Source organism: Citrus sinensis, chromosome 8 (assembly GCF_022201045.2).
Source record: "Citrus sinensis cultivar Valencia sweet orange chromosome 8, DVS_A1.0, whole genome shotgun sequence".
NCBI lineage: Eukaryota > Viridiplantae > Streptophyta > Magnoliopsida > Sapindales > Rutaceae > Citrus > Citrus sinensis.
Window position 1 is genome coordinate 7,998,085 of NC_068563.1, and position 17,708 is coordinate 8,015,792.

The following is a 17,708-nucleotide window of genomic DNA, read 5'->3' on the forward strand; positions in this document are numbered from 1 at the left end:
TTCTGCAAGCAGAAAAATTTCCTTGAACTCTTCGAATTCCTGATTCCTAGAGAGAGAGAGAGAGAGAATGAAGAAAGAAGAGAGAGAAGCTCTCAAATTTGCAAATAAAAACCTTAAGGAGTCTAAGTCTTCCTTTCGGTTTTTATACAAAAAAATTTTTAAACTGTAGACTGTAGCGGAGATGCAGCATACAGTAATCTTTGGAACTCTTCACTGTTCACTGTAGCGGATATGTAGCAAACAGTAATCTTTGAAACTCTTCACTGTTCATTGTAGCGGAGCTGTAGCTTTGTAACAAGAAAATACAAATACAAGAATAATACGGGTGAAGAGACATGTGCGCTCTCACTTGTGTCCAGGGGACCACCCGAAGAAATACAAACAAAGTAATTACAAGAAAATAGCAAAATGTATTTACTCTCTTTTTTTAAAAAAAAAAATTTACATGAGGACAATAATCATTTGGAATGCTTTAAAGGGGAGAATATGCCAAAGCAGTCATCTTCGTTTTCGTCACCAAGGGAAATAAAAGGCTCTTCATCTCCGGAGGTGCTTGAGGAGGAACTTGCAACAGATGTTTCAGACCTTGTGGCGAGAAGCTGTTGCATAACTTTAAAATACTCTTCTTCAGTTTTGGCCCTGGCTAAAAGAGATTGGGCTTTGGAGTGTTTAATGGTTGGTTCAAGAAATCCTTTGGTAGAGAGCCAATTTCGGATTAAGGTGTTAGTCAATTTAGACAGTTCATCGAATTTTGACCACCATTTTACTTTAAATGTTCTTTGTAAAATAAGTTGGGTGTCCTGGGCATGAAGTCTGAGATTCCACATGCATACCCATAGAAGGAAGAAATTTGTACAGAAGCAAAGAAAATGAGGAAATCTTTTCTCTGATTCAGAAGGGACATAATAAGCTTTGAAGAGGTTTAAGCAATAAGTGGCATTTGGAGTTAAAATTTGGGGTATTGGGCCAAAGAAGCTCCACCATTGTTGGAACCAATTCGGGAGGCTTTGGACGGTTATTTTTTAATTGAAGAAAAATAACCATGAATGAGATTTCTTTAGATTTTGGATAAAGAATGTGTTAAACCAAGCTTGTTGGTAATCCCAATAGGAAAAAGTCAAGCAATGTGGTAAACACATTTGGAAATTTGGAGGGCAAGATTTAAATTTGTGGAGTTGGTCGCCCCACTAGTTTGGGCTCAAGACTTTTATGATAGTGGTCGTGGAATAGGCCGGCTCAGAATGGGAGTCACTGAGATAAAAATGTTTGAATTTAACTGACTCAGTGACTTCCAAAATACTTTGGTAATAAGGCTGGGGTTTTGTTAAATCCCATAGTTTAAAAAACCAGCCTTTAGGGAAAAACTTTGTTAGTGTCTGAAATGGGTCAGTATGGTAAAACTCATCTTCGATAGTTAAAATGTTTTGGAAATGGGCTTTATCAAACCAAACCGAGGTTTTCTTTGTTGGTTGTGAAAGAACAATTTGTGATGATGAACTATCACCAGAAACAATAATAGTTTGAGAGGATTTTGTAATTTCTTTAGGGCTTTCTTTTTCAGAGATCTCTTTTGGAGATTCCTGACTTTGGGAGAAGTTTTGTAGGGCAAGCATAAGCTCAGGAGATTTGGAAATGGATTTCATCCAATGGTTAACTTAGTCTTGGGTAGAAAGGGCTTTAGATCTTGCCTCCTCATCTTCGATCATGTCAATCCAAGACTTGATTGGCATGGCAGAAGAGAGTAGTTTTTCTTTAGGAGGAGAGGATTGGGATTCTTTAGAAGTGGCTTTAAGATCAATATCTTTGGCAATGCCTTTTCCTTTGTTGCTTCTTTTCGGCGACATTATCTGTTTTGAAGAAATTCCCGAGTTAGAAAATGAGGAATAGAATTTGTATCTCCTTTAATAAATTCAATATCAAAATAAAAAACACTTAAAATAGCTTACCAACGTGCAAAAATCTGTTTTGATACAATATTATGAACATCCTTTTCGAGAACATGTTTTGCAGCTTTGCAATCAATTCTAAGTAAAAATTTTTGATTTAATAAGTCACTTTGAAATTTGGAAATGCAAAGAACAATGGAAAGAATTTCTTTTTTAATAGTAGAATAGTTTTTCTGACATTCATTCCAATGGGCAGAAACATATTGTACTATTTGTTCTTTATTATTTTCCTTTTGTTTTAATATTCCTCCATAACCTAAATCTGATGCATCAGTTTCAACAATTTTAGGTAATGCAGGATTTGCAAGATATAAACATGGGATGCTCTTAACAGAATTCTTTATGAGTTTAACAGTTCTAGTATGCTCATCAGTCCATGCAACAAGATTCTTCTTTAATCGATCATGCAAATGTTTAGACATCCTATTGATGTTTGGACAAAAATCAAGTACATAATTTAAACTTCATAGAAACCTTTGTAATTGAGTTTTATCTAGGATTTTGTCTGGGAAGTATCCACGAAGACAAGGGAGCGCTCAATAGGAGTAATGGTTCCTTTGGAAATATGGTGACCTAGGAACCTGATCTTTGTTTGGAACAAAGAAACTTTAGAACTAGAGATTGCTAAGCCAGCTTTTCTGGTAGCAAAGTAAAAAGTCTTTAAATGTTTAAAATGTTGGTCGATAGTTTGAGAAAAAATTAAAACATCATCAATGTAAACAATGCAAAATTCGGAAAAAGGATTATAAATGTCATTCATGATTCTTTAAAATTCCGAAGGTGCATTTTTTAAACCAAACGGCATAACCGTCCATTCATACTGTCCGAATGGAACAGTAAAAGCGGTTTTATAACGGTCATTAGGATGGATTTGAATTTGCCAAAAGCCCGACTTCATGTCAAATTTTGAAAATATGAAAGTAGAATGCAGTTTTTGAAGCAAATCTTTTTTATTAGGTATTGGGTATCTAATCCATTTTAATGCTTTATTAAGGGGTTTATAATTTATAACCAATCTAGGTGTTCCCCTTTCAATCTCGGAATTCTTATTAACATAAAACACGGCGCAAGACCAAGGAGACCGAGATTTAACAATAAGTCCTTTGGACTCCAAGTCACTTATTTCACTTTGCAGTGTTATTCCAATTCTATGTTCATCTGAATTGGACGGGCTTTAGTGGGAATCTGTCTTTCATCAAAAGAATTTTCATAAGGTAAATCTACCAAGTGTTGTTTTCTATTCCAAAAAGCAGATGGTAGATCCGCACAGATTTCTTTTTCAATAAGAGCTTTGAAATCAAAAATTTTCTTTTGTATGAAATCATTTTGTAATTGGCTTTCGATCCTTTGTAAACTTAAATCTTTTTGTAAAAACATTAAATTATTTTGTCTTGATCTGAGAAGATTATTGATTTGATTCTGATAAACAGAACAAGCTTTAACAATATTCAAATTCCTTGTTTTTGGTTTTTCAATAAATGGGAAAACAATTTTTTTTTTTTGCTTTGAAAGATATACTATCATAATTGACAGTGTAGGGAGTAATAAGATTTATGAAAGGAGTTCCCAAAATGACAACATGATGAATGTCATTTGTGAGAACAAAAGAAGTTCGAAATTCAAAATCATCGTTATGAATTGAAGCTTCGACTTTAGAATTAACTTTAAGTTTTGAATTGTTGGCGGCAGAAAGCCTTTCTTTTGTTTTCTCATGAAATCTTTTGGGGACAATGTCCTCTCTTATGCAATTTAAATCAGCACCAGTGTCAAAAAGGGCAATGGCGTCAATTGTAAAATCTTTAGAAAAAATTAAAGTAATTTTAATCAAATACTTTCTGGTGGTGATCTGTTTTAAAACAAACAGGAAATCATTTGGAACAGACTCGATGATTTCTAGATTTTGATCATTTATATCACCATTATCAGAGTTGGATTCATTATCCGAATTGTCTTGTAAATGCTTTTGTAAAAGAAGTTGGATAGTTTCATAATCACTTTTTTGTTTCTCTTTTAAGTCTTTGATCTTAGATTTGATTTCTTTAATCTCCTTTTGAAGATCTTGAATATTAGGGGTAGTTTTATTTATTTTCTTTTTATCGAAAATTTCAGTAAGATCATAAGAACTTTTTTTAACGATTGGAATTTTAGAAGTCTCAGCTTTATTAAAATCCAGAGTTTTTAAAAGCTTATCAAGATATTCTTTTTGAAGATTTGGATGAGAAATATGCTTTACGAGTTCAAGAAAAGTTTCTTGATCTTTAGTCAAAACATTGATTTTCTTTAAATAAGAATCTGTTTCAGAATAACTATTACTATATGTAGAGGTATCTGAGTCAATAAGTTCATCGACCTGAAGGGGTTCACTATCTCCCGACATGGAAGACTCAGAGTCAGAAGACTCTATAAGTAGAGGGGCCACTTTGGAGATGATATCTTCATCAAGGCCAAGTTCATGAAGTTTCCGATTCATTCTGCAATACTTTGCAGTATGGCCTTTTATACCACACTTATGGCATATAACTTCTTTGTAGTTGAAAGGGGCTTTGTGTTTAGGTTTAAATTCCTTTCTCTTAGAGAAGTTGGGCTTCTTGTAAGGCCTCTGGGGTTTCTTATAAGAAGATTCTCTAAATTTCTGGAATGGTTTTCTATAGCTTTTGGATTTGTAATGTCTCTTGTGAGGTTTGGAAGAACACTCACCATTACAATCCTTGGAGATTTTAAAGGGGTCATAATTGAATTGCTTACAGAAACTACTTAATTCTTGCTTAGACTTTCTAAGTTCCCATTTAAGTCGTTTCTGTAATTTCAGATCTTTAAACCTTCTTTGTTGACGAAACTGACTAACTCACTATAAGTAAGTTCATCATAAGGAATACGGTTATCATAAAGGGCTTTAATCAAATTCCTAACCTTTTCACCTAGAAGAGTAGGCAATACTGCTAAGAACTTTTCTTTTCAGGTTATATGATTTGCATCATCTCTGAGAAAGAGTATGGTGAAGAAGGTGGTTTTGTAATTTTGGAATTCACTAAGTTTTCTACATCTCAAATTGTGTAGTAACTCAGCATTTTTGTCTCTAAGGTGAGAAGGGTCACCTATGAAATGGAGGGATATGGTTAGGATCAGGGTAGCTACGGCATCCTGAATTGGGTTATTAAACTCATTAAGAATGGGGGCTCCATTCTCGTCAATTTGGATGGCATTAAGGATATCTAATTGTTGCTGCTTAGTGAGAAGATGATCCCACCAACCTTTAAGTTGACTAGTAAAACCCGCAATGAGAATTTCTGCAATGGCTTTGTCAGAAGTTCCTGATTGGGTTTTATAGGCATTGGCTGCCATGGTCATCTGTTGCAATAATCCTAAAATATTGCATTCAGACATACCGTCAATATTCCACTCATAGACAGAGGATGCATTAAAACGAGATTGGTTTAATGCACTAGGCCTATTGTCTATGGCCAAATCAGGTGGAGACTTGACAGTAAGAATGACTAATTCCCAATGGATTTTGTTGGCTTTAGGGGTAGGCTCTTCTTTAAAGGCTTCAAGATCAGAAGAGGCTATAGACATTTGGTCATGTTCTAATACTCCAATCTTACTAGATTTAGGAGTATCAGAGGCTATTTGAACATTGCTAGATGAGGAAGAAGCAGCTTCTATCTTATCTAGTTGTTCTCTAATGGCTTTGGCAAAATCTGATTTTGACTCATGAACAAGCTTTTGACTAGTTTTCGAAACCTAAAGAGGTTTGTCTAAGGATTTTGAATTAGAAAAAAATCTTCTTCATAATGATTTTGAATTAGACATTATGAAGAAGATTTTGAATTTTTGTCTAATTCAAAATCATTATGAAGAAGATTTTTGTCTAATTCAAAATCCTTAGACAAACCTTTTCAGGTTTCGAAAACTAGTCAAAAGCTTGTTCATGAGTCAAAATCAGATTTTGCCAAAGCCATTAGAGAACAACTAGATAAGATAGAAGCTGCTTCTTCCTCATCTAGCAAGGTTCAAATAGCCCCTGATACTCCTCAATCTAGCAAGATTGGAGTATTAGAACATGACCAAATGTTTATAGCCTCTTCTGATCTTGAAGCCTTTAAAGAAGAGCCTACCCCTAAAGCCAACAAAATCCATTGGGAATTAGCCCTTCTTACTGTCAAGTCTCTACCTGATTTGGCCATAGACAATAGGCCTAGTACATTAAACCAATCTCGTTTTAATGCATCCTCTGTCTATGAGTGGAATATTGACGGTATGTCTGAATACAATAGTTTAGGATTATTGCAACAGATGACCATGACAGCCAATGCCTATAAAACCCAATCAGGAACTTCTGACAAAGCCATTGCAGAAATTCTCATTGCGGGTTTTACTAGTCAACTTAAAGGTTGGTGGGATCATCTTCTCACTAAGCAGCAACAATTAGATATCCTTAATGCCATCCAAATTGACGAGAATGGAGCCCCCATTCTTGATGAGTTTAATAACCTAATTCAGGATACCGTAGCTACCCTGATCCTAACCATATCCCTCCATTTCATAGGTGACCCTTCTCACCTTAGAGACAAAAATGCTGAGTTACTACATAATTTGAGATGTAGAAAACTTAGTGAATTCCAAGATTACAAAACCACCTTCTTCACCAGACTCTTTCTCAGAGATGATGCAAATCATATAACCTGGAAAGAAAAGTTCTTAGCAGGATTACCTACTCTTCTAGGTGAAAAGGTTAGGAATTCCATTAAAGCCCTTTATGATAACTGTATTCCTTATGATGAACTTACTTATAGTGAGTTAGTCAGTTTCGTCAACAAAGAAGGTTTAAAGATCTGAAATTACAGAAACGACTTAAATGGGAACTTAGAAAGTCTAAGCAAGAATTAAGTAGTTTCTGTAAGCAATTCAATTATGACCCCTTTAAAATCTCCAAGGATTGTAATGGTGAGTGTTCTTCCAAACCTCACAAGAGAAATTACAAATCCAAAAACTATAGAAAGCCATTCCAGAAATTTAGAGAATCTTCTTATAAGAAACCCCAGAGGCCTTAAAAAAAAACTTCTCTAAGAGGAAGGAATTTAAACCTAAACACAAAGCCTCTTTCAACTATAAAGAAGTTATATGCCATAAGTGTGGTATAAAAGGCCATACTGCAAAGTATTGCAGAATGAATCGGAAACTTCATGAACTTGGCCTTGATGAAGATATCATCTCCAAAGTGGCCCCTATACTTATAGAGTCTTCTGACTCTGAGTCTTCCATGTCGGGAGATAGTGAACCCCTTCAAGTCGATGAACTTATTGACTCAGATACCTCTACATATAGTAGTAGTGATTCTGAAACAGATTATTATTTAAAGAAAATCAATGTTTTGACTAAAGATCAAGAAACCTTTCTTGAACTCGTAAAGCATATTTCTGATCCAAATCTTCAAAAAGAATATCTTGATAAGCTTTTAAAAACTCTGGATTTTAATAAAGCTGAGACTTCTAAAATTCCAATCGTTAAAAAAAGTTCTTATGATCTTACTGAAATTTTGGATAAAAAGAAAATAAAGAAAACTACCCCTAATATTCAATATCTTCAAAAGGAGATTAAAGAAATCAAATCTGAGATCAAAGAATTAAAAGAGAAACAAAAAAGTGATTATGAAACTATCCAACTTCTTTTACAAAAGCATTTACAAGACAATTCGGATAATGAATCCAACTCTGATAATGGTGATATAAATGATCAAAATCTAGAAAACATCGAGTCTGTTCCAAATGATTTCCTGTTTGTTTTAAAACAGATCACCACCAGAAAGTATTTGATTAAAATTACTTTAATTTTTTCTAAAGATTTTACAATTGACGTCATTGCCCTTTTTGACACTGGTGCTGATTTAAATTGCATAAGAGAGGACATTGTCCCCAAAAGATTTCATGAGAAAACAAAAGAAAGGCTTTCTGCCGCCAACAATTCAAAACTTAAAGTTAATTCTAAAGTCGAAGCTTCAATTCATAACGATGATTTTGAATTTCGAACTTCTTTTGTTCTCACAAATGACATTCATCATGTTGTCATTTTGGGAACTCCTTTCATAAATCTTATTACTCCCTATACTGTCAATTATGATAGTATATCTTTTAAAGCAAAAAAAAAAATTGTTTTCCCATTTATTGAAAAACCAAAAACAAGGAATTTGAATATTGTTAAAGCTTGTTCTGTTTATCAGAATCAAATCAATAATCTTCTCAGATCAAGACAAAATGATTTAATGTTTTTACAAAAAGATTTAAGTTTACAAAGGATCGAAAGCCAATTACAAAATGATTTCATACAAAAGAAAATTTCTGATTTCAAAGCTCTTATTGAAAAAGAAATATGTGCGGATCTACCATCTGTTTTTTGGAATAGAAAACAACACTTGGTAGATTTACCTTATGAAAATTCTTTTGATGAAAGACAGATTCCCACTAAAGCCCGTCCAATCCAGATGAACATGGAATTGGAATAACACTGCAAAGTGAAATAAGTGACTTGGAGTCCAAAGGACTTATTGTTAAATCTCGGTGTCCTTGGTCTTGCGCCGCGTTTTATGTTAATAAGAATTCCGAGATTGAAAGGGGAACACCTAGATTGGTTATAAATTATAAACCCCTTAATAAAGCATTAAAATGGATTAGATACCCAATACATAATAAAAAAAGATTTGCTTCAAAAACTGCATTCTACTTTCATATTTTCAAAATTTGACATGAAGTCGGGTTTTTGGCAAATTCAAATCCATCCTAATGATCGTTATAAAATCGTTTTTACTGTTCCATTCGGACAGTATGAATGGACGGTTATGCCGTTTGGCTTAAAAAATGCACCTTCGGAATTTCAAAGAATCATGAATGACATTTATAATCCTTTTTCCGAATTTTGCATTATTTACATTGATGATGTTTTAATTTTTTCTCAAATCATCGACCAACATTTTAAACATTTAAAGACTTTTTACTTTGCTACCAGAAATATGGCTTAGCAATCTCTAGTTCTAAAGTTTCTTTGTTCCAAACAAAGATCAGGTTCCTAGGTCACCATATTTCCAAAGGAACTATTACTCCTATTGAGCGCTCCCTTGTCTTCGCGGATAAATTCCCAGACAAAATCCTAGATAAAACTCAATTACAAAGGTTTCTATGAAGTTTAAATTATGTACTTGATTTTTGTCCAAACATCAATAGGATGTCTAAACCTTTGCATGATCGATTAAAGAAGAATCTTGTTGCATAGACTGATGAGCATACTAGAACTGTTAAACTCATAAAGAATTCTGTTAAGAGCATCCCATGCTTATATCTTGCAAATCCTGCATTACCTAAAATTGTTGAAACTGATGCATCAGATTTAGGTTATGGAGGAATATTAAAACAAAAGGAAAAAAATAAAGAACAAATAGTATAATATGTTTCTGCCCATTGGAATGAATGTCAGAAAAACTATTCTACTATTAAAAAAGAAATTCTTTCCATTGTTCTTTGCATTTCCGAATTTCAAAGTAACTTATTAAATCAAAAATTTTTACTTAGAATTGATTACAAAGCTGCAAAACATGTTCTCGAAAAGGATGTTCATAATATTGCATCAAAACAGATTTTTGCACGTTGGCAAGCTATTTTAAGTGTTTTTGATTTTGATATTGAATTTATTAAAGGAGATACAAATTCTATTCCTGATTTTCTAACTCGGGAATTTCTTCAAAATAGATAATGCCGCCGAAAAACAGCAACAAAGGAAAAGGCATTGCCAAAGATATTGATCTTAAAGCCACTTCTAAAGAATCACAATCCTCTCCTCCTAAAGAAAAACTACTCTCCTCTGCCATGCCAATCAATTCTTGGATTGACATGATCGAAGATGAGGAGGCAAGATCTAAAGCCCTTTCTACCCAAGACCAAGTTAACCATTGGATGAAATCCATTTCCAAATCTCCTGAGCTTATGCTTGCCCTACAAAACTTCTCCCAAAGCCAGGAATCTCCAAAAGAGATCTCTGAAAAAGAAAGCCCTAAAGAAATTACAAAATCCTCTCAAACTATTATTGTTTCTGGTGATAGTTCATCATCACAAATTGTTCTTTCACAACCAACAAAGAAAACCTCGGTTTGGTTTGATAAAGCCCATTTCCAAAACATTTTAACTATCGAAGATGAGTTTTACCATACTGACCAATTTCAGACACTAACAAAGTTTTTCCCTAAAGGCTGGTTTTTTAAACCATGAGATTTAACAAAACCCCAGCTTTATTACCAAAGCATTTTGGAAGCCACTGAGTCAGTTAAATTCAAACATTTTTATCTCAGTGACTCCCATTCTGAGCCGGCCTATTCCACGGCCACTATCCTATATATATATATATATATATATATATATATATATATATATATATATATATATATATATATATATATATATGAGATAATTCATGCATTAAGTTAAAGAAAATTCAATCAGAATTATAATAAGTATATTTTTAGATTAAAATTTTTTATTAAAATTAAATTAAAAATAATTAAAAAAATTATAGGTTAGCGGATATCTATGCGGGTATCTGTCGGATATTTGGCTAATACCAAATCCACCCATAAACTAATGCAGATTTTAATTTTTAATACAAAACTCACCCGCAACCCATAAAATTACCCGTAGTAGGTGGGTTTGTGAGTTTACAGTTAATATTGCCATTCCTACTCTTACCACAAGGTCATCAACTCGTTGTAGTAAGAGGTTACATCTCGGTCACCCTGTTTCGTGTGCCAAAGTTTGGATTTTAACTCAAAAATCTACGAAGAATTCTCTAGATCGGAATGCGTATCCCTGACTGCTTCCTAAACATCTTTGGTCGTCGGCAGGTACATGAAGGGCTTGCCAATAACGGGTTTCATTATATTCATCAACCACGCAATAATCAAAATATTTTTTAATTTCCAAGTCTTTAGAGACAGATCTCCATTTGCAGCTTTTGTCACTTCTCCTGTCAGATATCCAAGCTTCCTCTTGCCTTCCAAGATCAAATGAATGGTTTGCGATCATTTCATGTAATTTTTTCCATTTAGACAGTGGATATTCAATTAGAGCAAATTAGTGGACCCCTTCGAACCATTGAACGAGATGGAGGAGTTCAGATTTGAACTTCTTGTGCTTTCCCCTGATGCTGCTGAGTCCCTGCTAGTCGCACTTGTTAAAGCCATCTTCCACTGATTTTGGTTCACCATAGATAATCTCGAGATTGAAACCTAGGGCTCTGATACCATGAAGGGAAAAATAGAGAGAAGAAAAAATCTCTGAATTCTTATTCAATAATATGATTAACAAACAGTAGCCATTTTTTTTTTAAATGAAATGATGAAATAAAACAATATGATTAACTTACAAAATAAGAAAGAAACAACACAGACATGGCCTTTGATGGGTTCTTGATGGCTTAGTAAAAGAGAAAGAGAGCGAGACTAATGAAAGCCAAAACTCACGCTTGCTAGCAGAGGGGGAGTTTCTATGTAAGTCTCTTGCACAAAAGCCTTATAAGGCCATAGAAGCTTGCCAGCAGCTGAAAGCAAGAGTGCCAAACTGGCAATGATGTAGATAGCTAATTATTAATTAATGAGTGATTAATTAATTAATTAAAGGTCTACAATTACTCGATGAAGTGACTTGAGAGATACTTGCTAAGCTGCGTTTACTTAAAAAGTTATAGTAAATTATTAATGGGCAAAATTACGGTGCAACTGTGGTACCATACCATAGTTGCATCAAGTCGTTAGATTCAGCTATAGTTGTTACCATAAGTTGGATTCAATAGTTGGAAGCAATTGTGGTATGGTATCACAGTTGCACCATAACCGAATTCATTATTAATGTGTATGATTGTGCTTGTACTGCTGTGCATAAGAGATGTTTATGCTATAATGAGGCGAAATTTATCAGTCACTGCGCATTCTAAATGCATAGTTATTTGTTTAATCAATCAATAGTTTTTTTAATAATTTAATTAATGTAGATATCTAATTATTACCTCTTACCGCTTACACGCATTTAGAGGGTGATATGTTAATATATAGATAAATTCTCTCTTAGTGTAGAAAGGCCAAACTTCAAGAGAGGTATCTTAAAATTACCCTTTTAAACATAGCCGAACTTATAAAGATGGGGTTATTATATTTGGAACGAGAGACGGTGGGGGCGCAGGCACGGCCGCATTGTGATAGTACACCGAATGATATTTAAAACGGTATCGTCTCGTTAATCTAATAGAGACTGCCTAGGCTGCTCTAGTCGCTTTGAATGGAAAATTTATGCTAGGAAAACAGACGTACATGATTTTCCGAATTACTTTATAAAAAAAAATTCGGAATTTCGAATGACTTAAAAGTCCCTTTGCTATAATGTTTTCTTCTCAAAGAATTTTCAAATCAGCAACGGCCTATTTGGAACAGCTGCGCCGGTGCCACCAGGTACATGCAGAAGGCAGAAACACAAGATAAGTTTTCTGTAGAGCATCTTCCGTCCACACGAAAATTAATTTACAAATATTTTCAACAATTTACCATAGCACTGTAACGGTTATTGATTGGTCTACGAACCCATAAATTATGGTTAAACATCATATCTACAATCTACACAACCTACAATCTACATCAGTAACTATGAAACCAATTAAAGGATTTGTCCAATCAACCATTTGAAATTCTAATACCATCAAACTGGTGCTGCCAAACTCGTATATTAGCGTTTAACCCTGCATCTTCCTCGATAAGAAGACTATGAACCACCCAGAACATGATTTGAACAGCCTTCATGCAGACAGATGCTCAACAGAACTCAGCCTCAGAAGTCAGAATTGGTCGTGACAACAGAAGCATTCTGCTGCCCTCGTACCAAAATTAAATCAATTTCAAACAAAAGTAACTTGAAAACATATAGAAGTATGCAAATCAATTAGATAGGCAAAATCGATGGTAAATGCGGAGAAGCTCAAAACAACCTGGTGCCTCTTTATTAACTTTTTATCCTAAATCATCAGCCTTTCTGCCACCAGCTACGCTATTTGATGAACTATCTTGTACACTACGAGAAGAGGAACACCTACTTGAGGAACTCCCATTGGTGAAACTATTCTCCTTCCTCAAGGACTTTTTGGATTTTCTTTGTCCTGATGGAAGATCCTATAGAACAATTTCAATTCAGTAAAATGGCTCAATCAGATAATTACTGACATAGCAGTGCAGAGGCTTTATGTCATTCATCAAATCAAGCTAGAAAGATCCAACTGACCTGATCTGTTGTCGATCCAGGAGTTTTCAATTCTAGGTCAGTTGTGACATTGTTAGAGTCCTCATTCTTCTCAATCTTGCTCTCCCCTGATGACTTGTTTCCAGAATCTTCTTTAGCTGAACCTTGGGACCTACCACTTGGCTGTGCAACTGCAGATGCATATTGTGCGGACTGTTGTTCCACCAGTGTATTAGGAGCCATATACGGGACAAAAGTTGAACAGGGGTTAGGAATGACCCCAGGATTCTGATTTCCAAACATGGGGTATGGCTGCATGGGCGGATGCATGGGTATCGCCCCAGGAGGCATCGGCATTGGCACCGGATATGGATAAGAAGGTGGTGCCATCATAACTGAGTGATCCATAGCAGCCCAAGGAACCATTGCCCTGACTCTCTGCTGATACTGAATATTTAGGTTCTCAATCTCAGATCTAAGAGATAACTTCTCCTCCCTGAGGTCATTTTTCTCTTGTGTCAACTGCACTCCAACAGAAGTAGATACCTCATTAAGGTTTCCATAATTCTTGGCATTATCTATAAAATTAAAAGATTACAAGATCACCTCACGGGATTCTTCAGTCAGTGCTGCATGTTCAGTTTTAAGTTTTTCAACTTGAGATGTCAGATCCTTCAACAACTGAACGGTATCAGCTAGAATGGTTGCTTTGTCATTTTTGGGACGATCAGGATCTAGATTTTGAAATAGAATATTCAAATTGATGAGAAACAGTTTGCTTGTTCATCTTTAAAGCATCCAAATGACTGCATGGTCATAAACTCCTATAAAATGAGCAATTTATTTGGCAGTTCATAGGTACGAAGAATTTATGTTTCACAACGGAATCTTCAGTGCAAGTTCCAATTAATGAGTCAACAGAATTCAAATGACTTTATTATAAGAAACTCATCCCTAAATGTTCCAACAGCTAAAAACTCTGTAGCAAGTAGGTCATCAAATTTAGACCAAGCCATACAACCGAATCTACTCTCAATGGCAATTTTTCATAGTTTATATGCAAATACATACAGTAGCTTTAACTACAGCAAAGTCTGATTAATATTTGCTTAAGGTTAGAATATGCTTTAGGCTAGAAAACTCAATTTAAGCTACTCTACATGAGAAAGGCTTGAGTGGTATGTATTTGATTATTTGAAAATTGCCTGCCAACTGAAGACGGTTCACAGAACAGTCTAGAATTGCAATTACCTTGAATAACACAATTCCCCATGTGAAAGTCACAAAATCACTTAATTTTAGCTAAAAACTGTAATTTTACTAAAAGGGCTACAAGATTATCCGACCTATCACATTTATCGCTACTCCTATCAGGAACTGCAAATGAAAAGAATCTACTGCTTTCAGAAAACGTAGGATTAGGATGTATAACAGCACATTATTCAAATAATTGATAAATACAGCGCAATGTGCAGCAATACACGTCTACCTGAATGCAAATTTTAATGAAATTACGTAAAACTAACTTGCCAGCCATGTATGCTCAACGTTCCTAACATAATAACTTCAGTATGAACAAATTCTAAACAGTGTTAAAATGTCAAAAGTATTAGCTACTACATGTTGTATAATATCAACGAAAGAATTCTACTTCACCTAATGCATTTCCCAACTCGGTGAAATGCTCATTAAGTCTATCCCTCCGCAGCTTCTCACGATCAGCCTTCTGCATCTTTCTCGTAGCGGCACAATCTTTGACTTCCCCTTCATTCTTTTGGCTGCAAAACATAAAAATAACCCAATACAAGAAATCAACTAGAGTGTGAATTAATCAACTCAAATGCACCACTATAAGTTAAAAAAAAGAACATGACTCTGTTTGTACATATGACACTAGCCCAGTTCATATCCAACTTCATACTGTTAACCTCAACATTAATTTCAACTCTAATACATAACAATGATCATTAACCACGCTTCTTTTTCCAGTTAAATTCTTTTTCAGTTTCAATTACATGAACCCAGATGAGCCAACAGTTCATTTGACTAGCTATTAAACAGTTGATATGAAAATAATAATAAAAGGGGGAAGAGAGGAACCTGGATTTGGATTGGGGCCGAGTGGTGGGCACGCGCGGATCAGGAGGTGGTTGAGGTTGACGATATTCTAAGAGGGTTGGGTTCGGTGGGGGGATTGATTGAACCAAAGCAGCCTCGTTTTTGAGCTGAGGATCCATTTTTTGGTCTGCTGATGAATTTTGTTTTCGTTGAGAGGTGCCAATAGAAATTCTTCTGAGGACGAAAGCTTATCTATGGGGCTGCTGCCAGCTTTGAGTTGTCGTTTTGTGGTCATTTTTTGATAGTTCTTCCAGTTTTGGAATCTTTTGAAATGTCATCAAAAGTTTTACCTCCTTGCTGTTAAGTCCTAATTGTTGGCTGCCTCATAGCTGAGGTCATTCTTTTACACGAAAAGGACAAAAAAAAAATCTGTACTTCTTTCCCTTTTTTGTAAGAGGAAAGTAAACCATTTCTGGGAGGCCAAAATTAAGGATGGTAATAAGGTGGGGTAGGTTGAGGAAGCTGTCCCATTTTCGACCTTATTAAAAATTTTACATTTATTTTCTATTTCATTTTTTAATAAACTTAGTGGTGAGAATAGGTATCCCTATATTAGAAATAATTTTTTCATCTCACCTCATTCTCTATTTATTTACTTTACAGTATGTATAGATAAATAATTTTAGTAAATTAAAAATTAGATACTTAAATAAAATAATTATTATATTATAAAGTAATTAAATTATTTGAAAAATCTCCAAAGGGTTGAAATAATATCTTCAAATAATATAAAAACTAAAAAATATTTGAAGAGAACAGCATCGTGAGAGAGAAAGAAAAATATAACAATATTTTAGTGTTGAATAAGAATTATAATATAAAGGTTTGAAGAGAACAACACAATGAGGGAGAAAAGAAAACATAACAATATTTTAGGATTGAATAAGAATTATAATAGAGAGATTTTCTTTTAGTTATAACATATTTACATTATATAAAAATTAAAAAATAAAAATTTATTAACCAACATTGTAATTGATAAAACTAAAATTATTAAACAAAAATTAAAAAGAATATTCATATATAATGGGGATTCGGGTGGAGAGTATAAAATCAAATCCTACCCCGTTAGGAATTTGAGGATTATTTTTCTACTATTTCCCACCTCATTCTACAAAAATTATTCAAAATTCACCCAATTTGGGATGGGGACTCATGGGGCTCTAAACTCGTTAAGGATTTCGTCATCATAAAAATATTAGAATTATTCTTCTTCTTTTTTCTCAAACTTTTCCTGTATTCCAAAATCATCATGGATCCTCAAGAACATAATGTGAACACAGAAGAACCTCAACATGCTGAAGAACAAGGTGTCGATTCCAGTAGGACTTCAACAAAACAATAGCAATGCAAGGCTAAATTAGTTAAGAAGGCGTCGTTTAAATAAACTTTTTAAACATTTTACTACAGTAAAGAAGGAAGTGATAGATAATGGTTTGCATCATCTTTAGAAATAGATTATCTTCTAGTGTAACTATTGTCATTGAAAAGTTATCAATTCAGATATCCTTGGCACAATGTGTTTATGTCGGCACATGATCAACTTGTTTAACTCACCATTGAGATATAATTAACCTTATTTGTTCAACGTATCCATAGTAATGACTAATAAACATTTTTTTTTTCATAATTAATAATCAATATTTCGTATTTTCATAATTGTGATTTGTCGTAATTGGTATTTCGTAGTCATGAGTTGTGACCTATGACTTGTTATAAATGATATCTCATAGTTGTAACTTCTTGTAATCATTAAGAAATTATTATTGTTGTTGCTGTTGTAAGTGCATGGGCTTGAAGAAAAGCCACATGCGCTTAAAAAAGCAGCGCTCTAAAAAAGAAAATGGTTGTCGATCTTTTTTTGGGTGTGGCCCGAGCACGGCACCCATAGGCTCGTTCCGTGGGCTATGCTCGGCTTAAAACAAAAAAAAGGGCATGATTGAAATACTAATTAGGCAACCCAAGAAGTGGAGTGAATTGAGTTTCTAAAAACTTAAGCAACTATAACTTAATACAATTTAAACTAAGCAACCAAATTCGAAATAAACAAATTAATGTGCAATGAAAAATAAAGAGATAGGATAAAAGAAAGCAAACACGTGATTTTTACGTCGTTCGTCCAACCGTGCCTACGTCTACGCCTCCAAGCTCATCAAGCTTGAGGATTTCACTAAGGAAGCCTCAAAGGCTTTAACAACTCTTACAATTGACTTCCAAGGTGTCAACAAACTTTTATAATAAGAGATTATCTCCAATCTCTTAACCCAAGTGTATCTCAACACTTACAACCTCTCAAAGAAAAAAATTACAAATGAATTTTTCTCTCGCACAATGTGTTTGATTACAAATGAAGTCTCAATGTGTGAATTAAAGAAACATAAAACAA

The 17,708-nt window shown here is 34.2% G+C and overlaps 1 protein-coding gene and 1 long non-coding RNA gene across 2 annotated transcripts; both read right to left on the minus strand.

The window, feature by feature from the left end:
* Positions 1-10,419: 10,419 nt before the first annotated feature.
* LOC112499310 (uncharacterized) lies at positions 10,420-11,508 on the minus strand. The gene is made up of 2 exons (XR_008051211.1): positions 11,349-11,508; positions 10,420-11,219 (listed from the first exon to the last, which is right to left on the minus strand). It is a non-coding gene; the product is annotated as an uncharacterized LOC112499310 (long non-coding RNA).
* A 572-nt stretch (positions 11,509-12,080) lies between these two features.
* Positions 12,081-15,556, minus strand: LOC102618080 (transcription factor bHLH121). The gene is made up of 6 exons (XM_015533000.3): positions 15,305-15,556; positions 14,861-14,982; positions 13,811-13,938; positions 13,247-13,726; positions 12,957-13,137; positions 12,081-12,408 (listed from the first exon to the last, which is right to left on the minus strand). Exons 1-5 carry the CDS (start codon positions 15,439-15,441, stop codon positions 12,979-12,981), a joined length of 1,026 nt encoding a protein of 341 aa, XP_015388486.2. The 5' UTR covers positions 15,442-15,556; the 3' UTR covers positions 12,081-12,408; positions 12,957-12,978.
* Between the last annotated feature and the right edge of the window lie 2,152 nt (positions 15,557-17,708).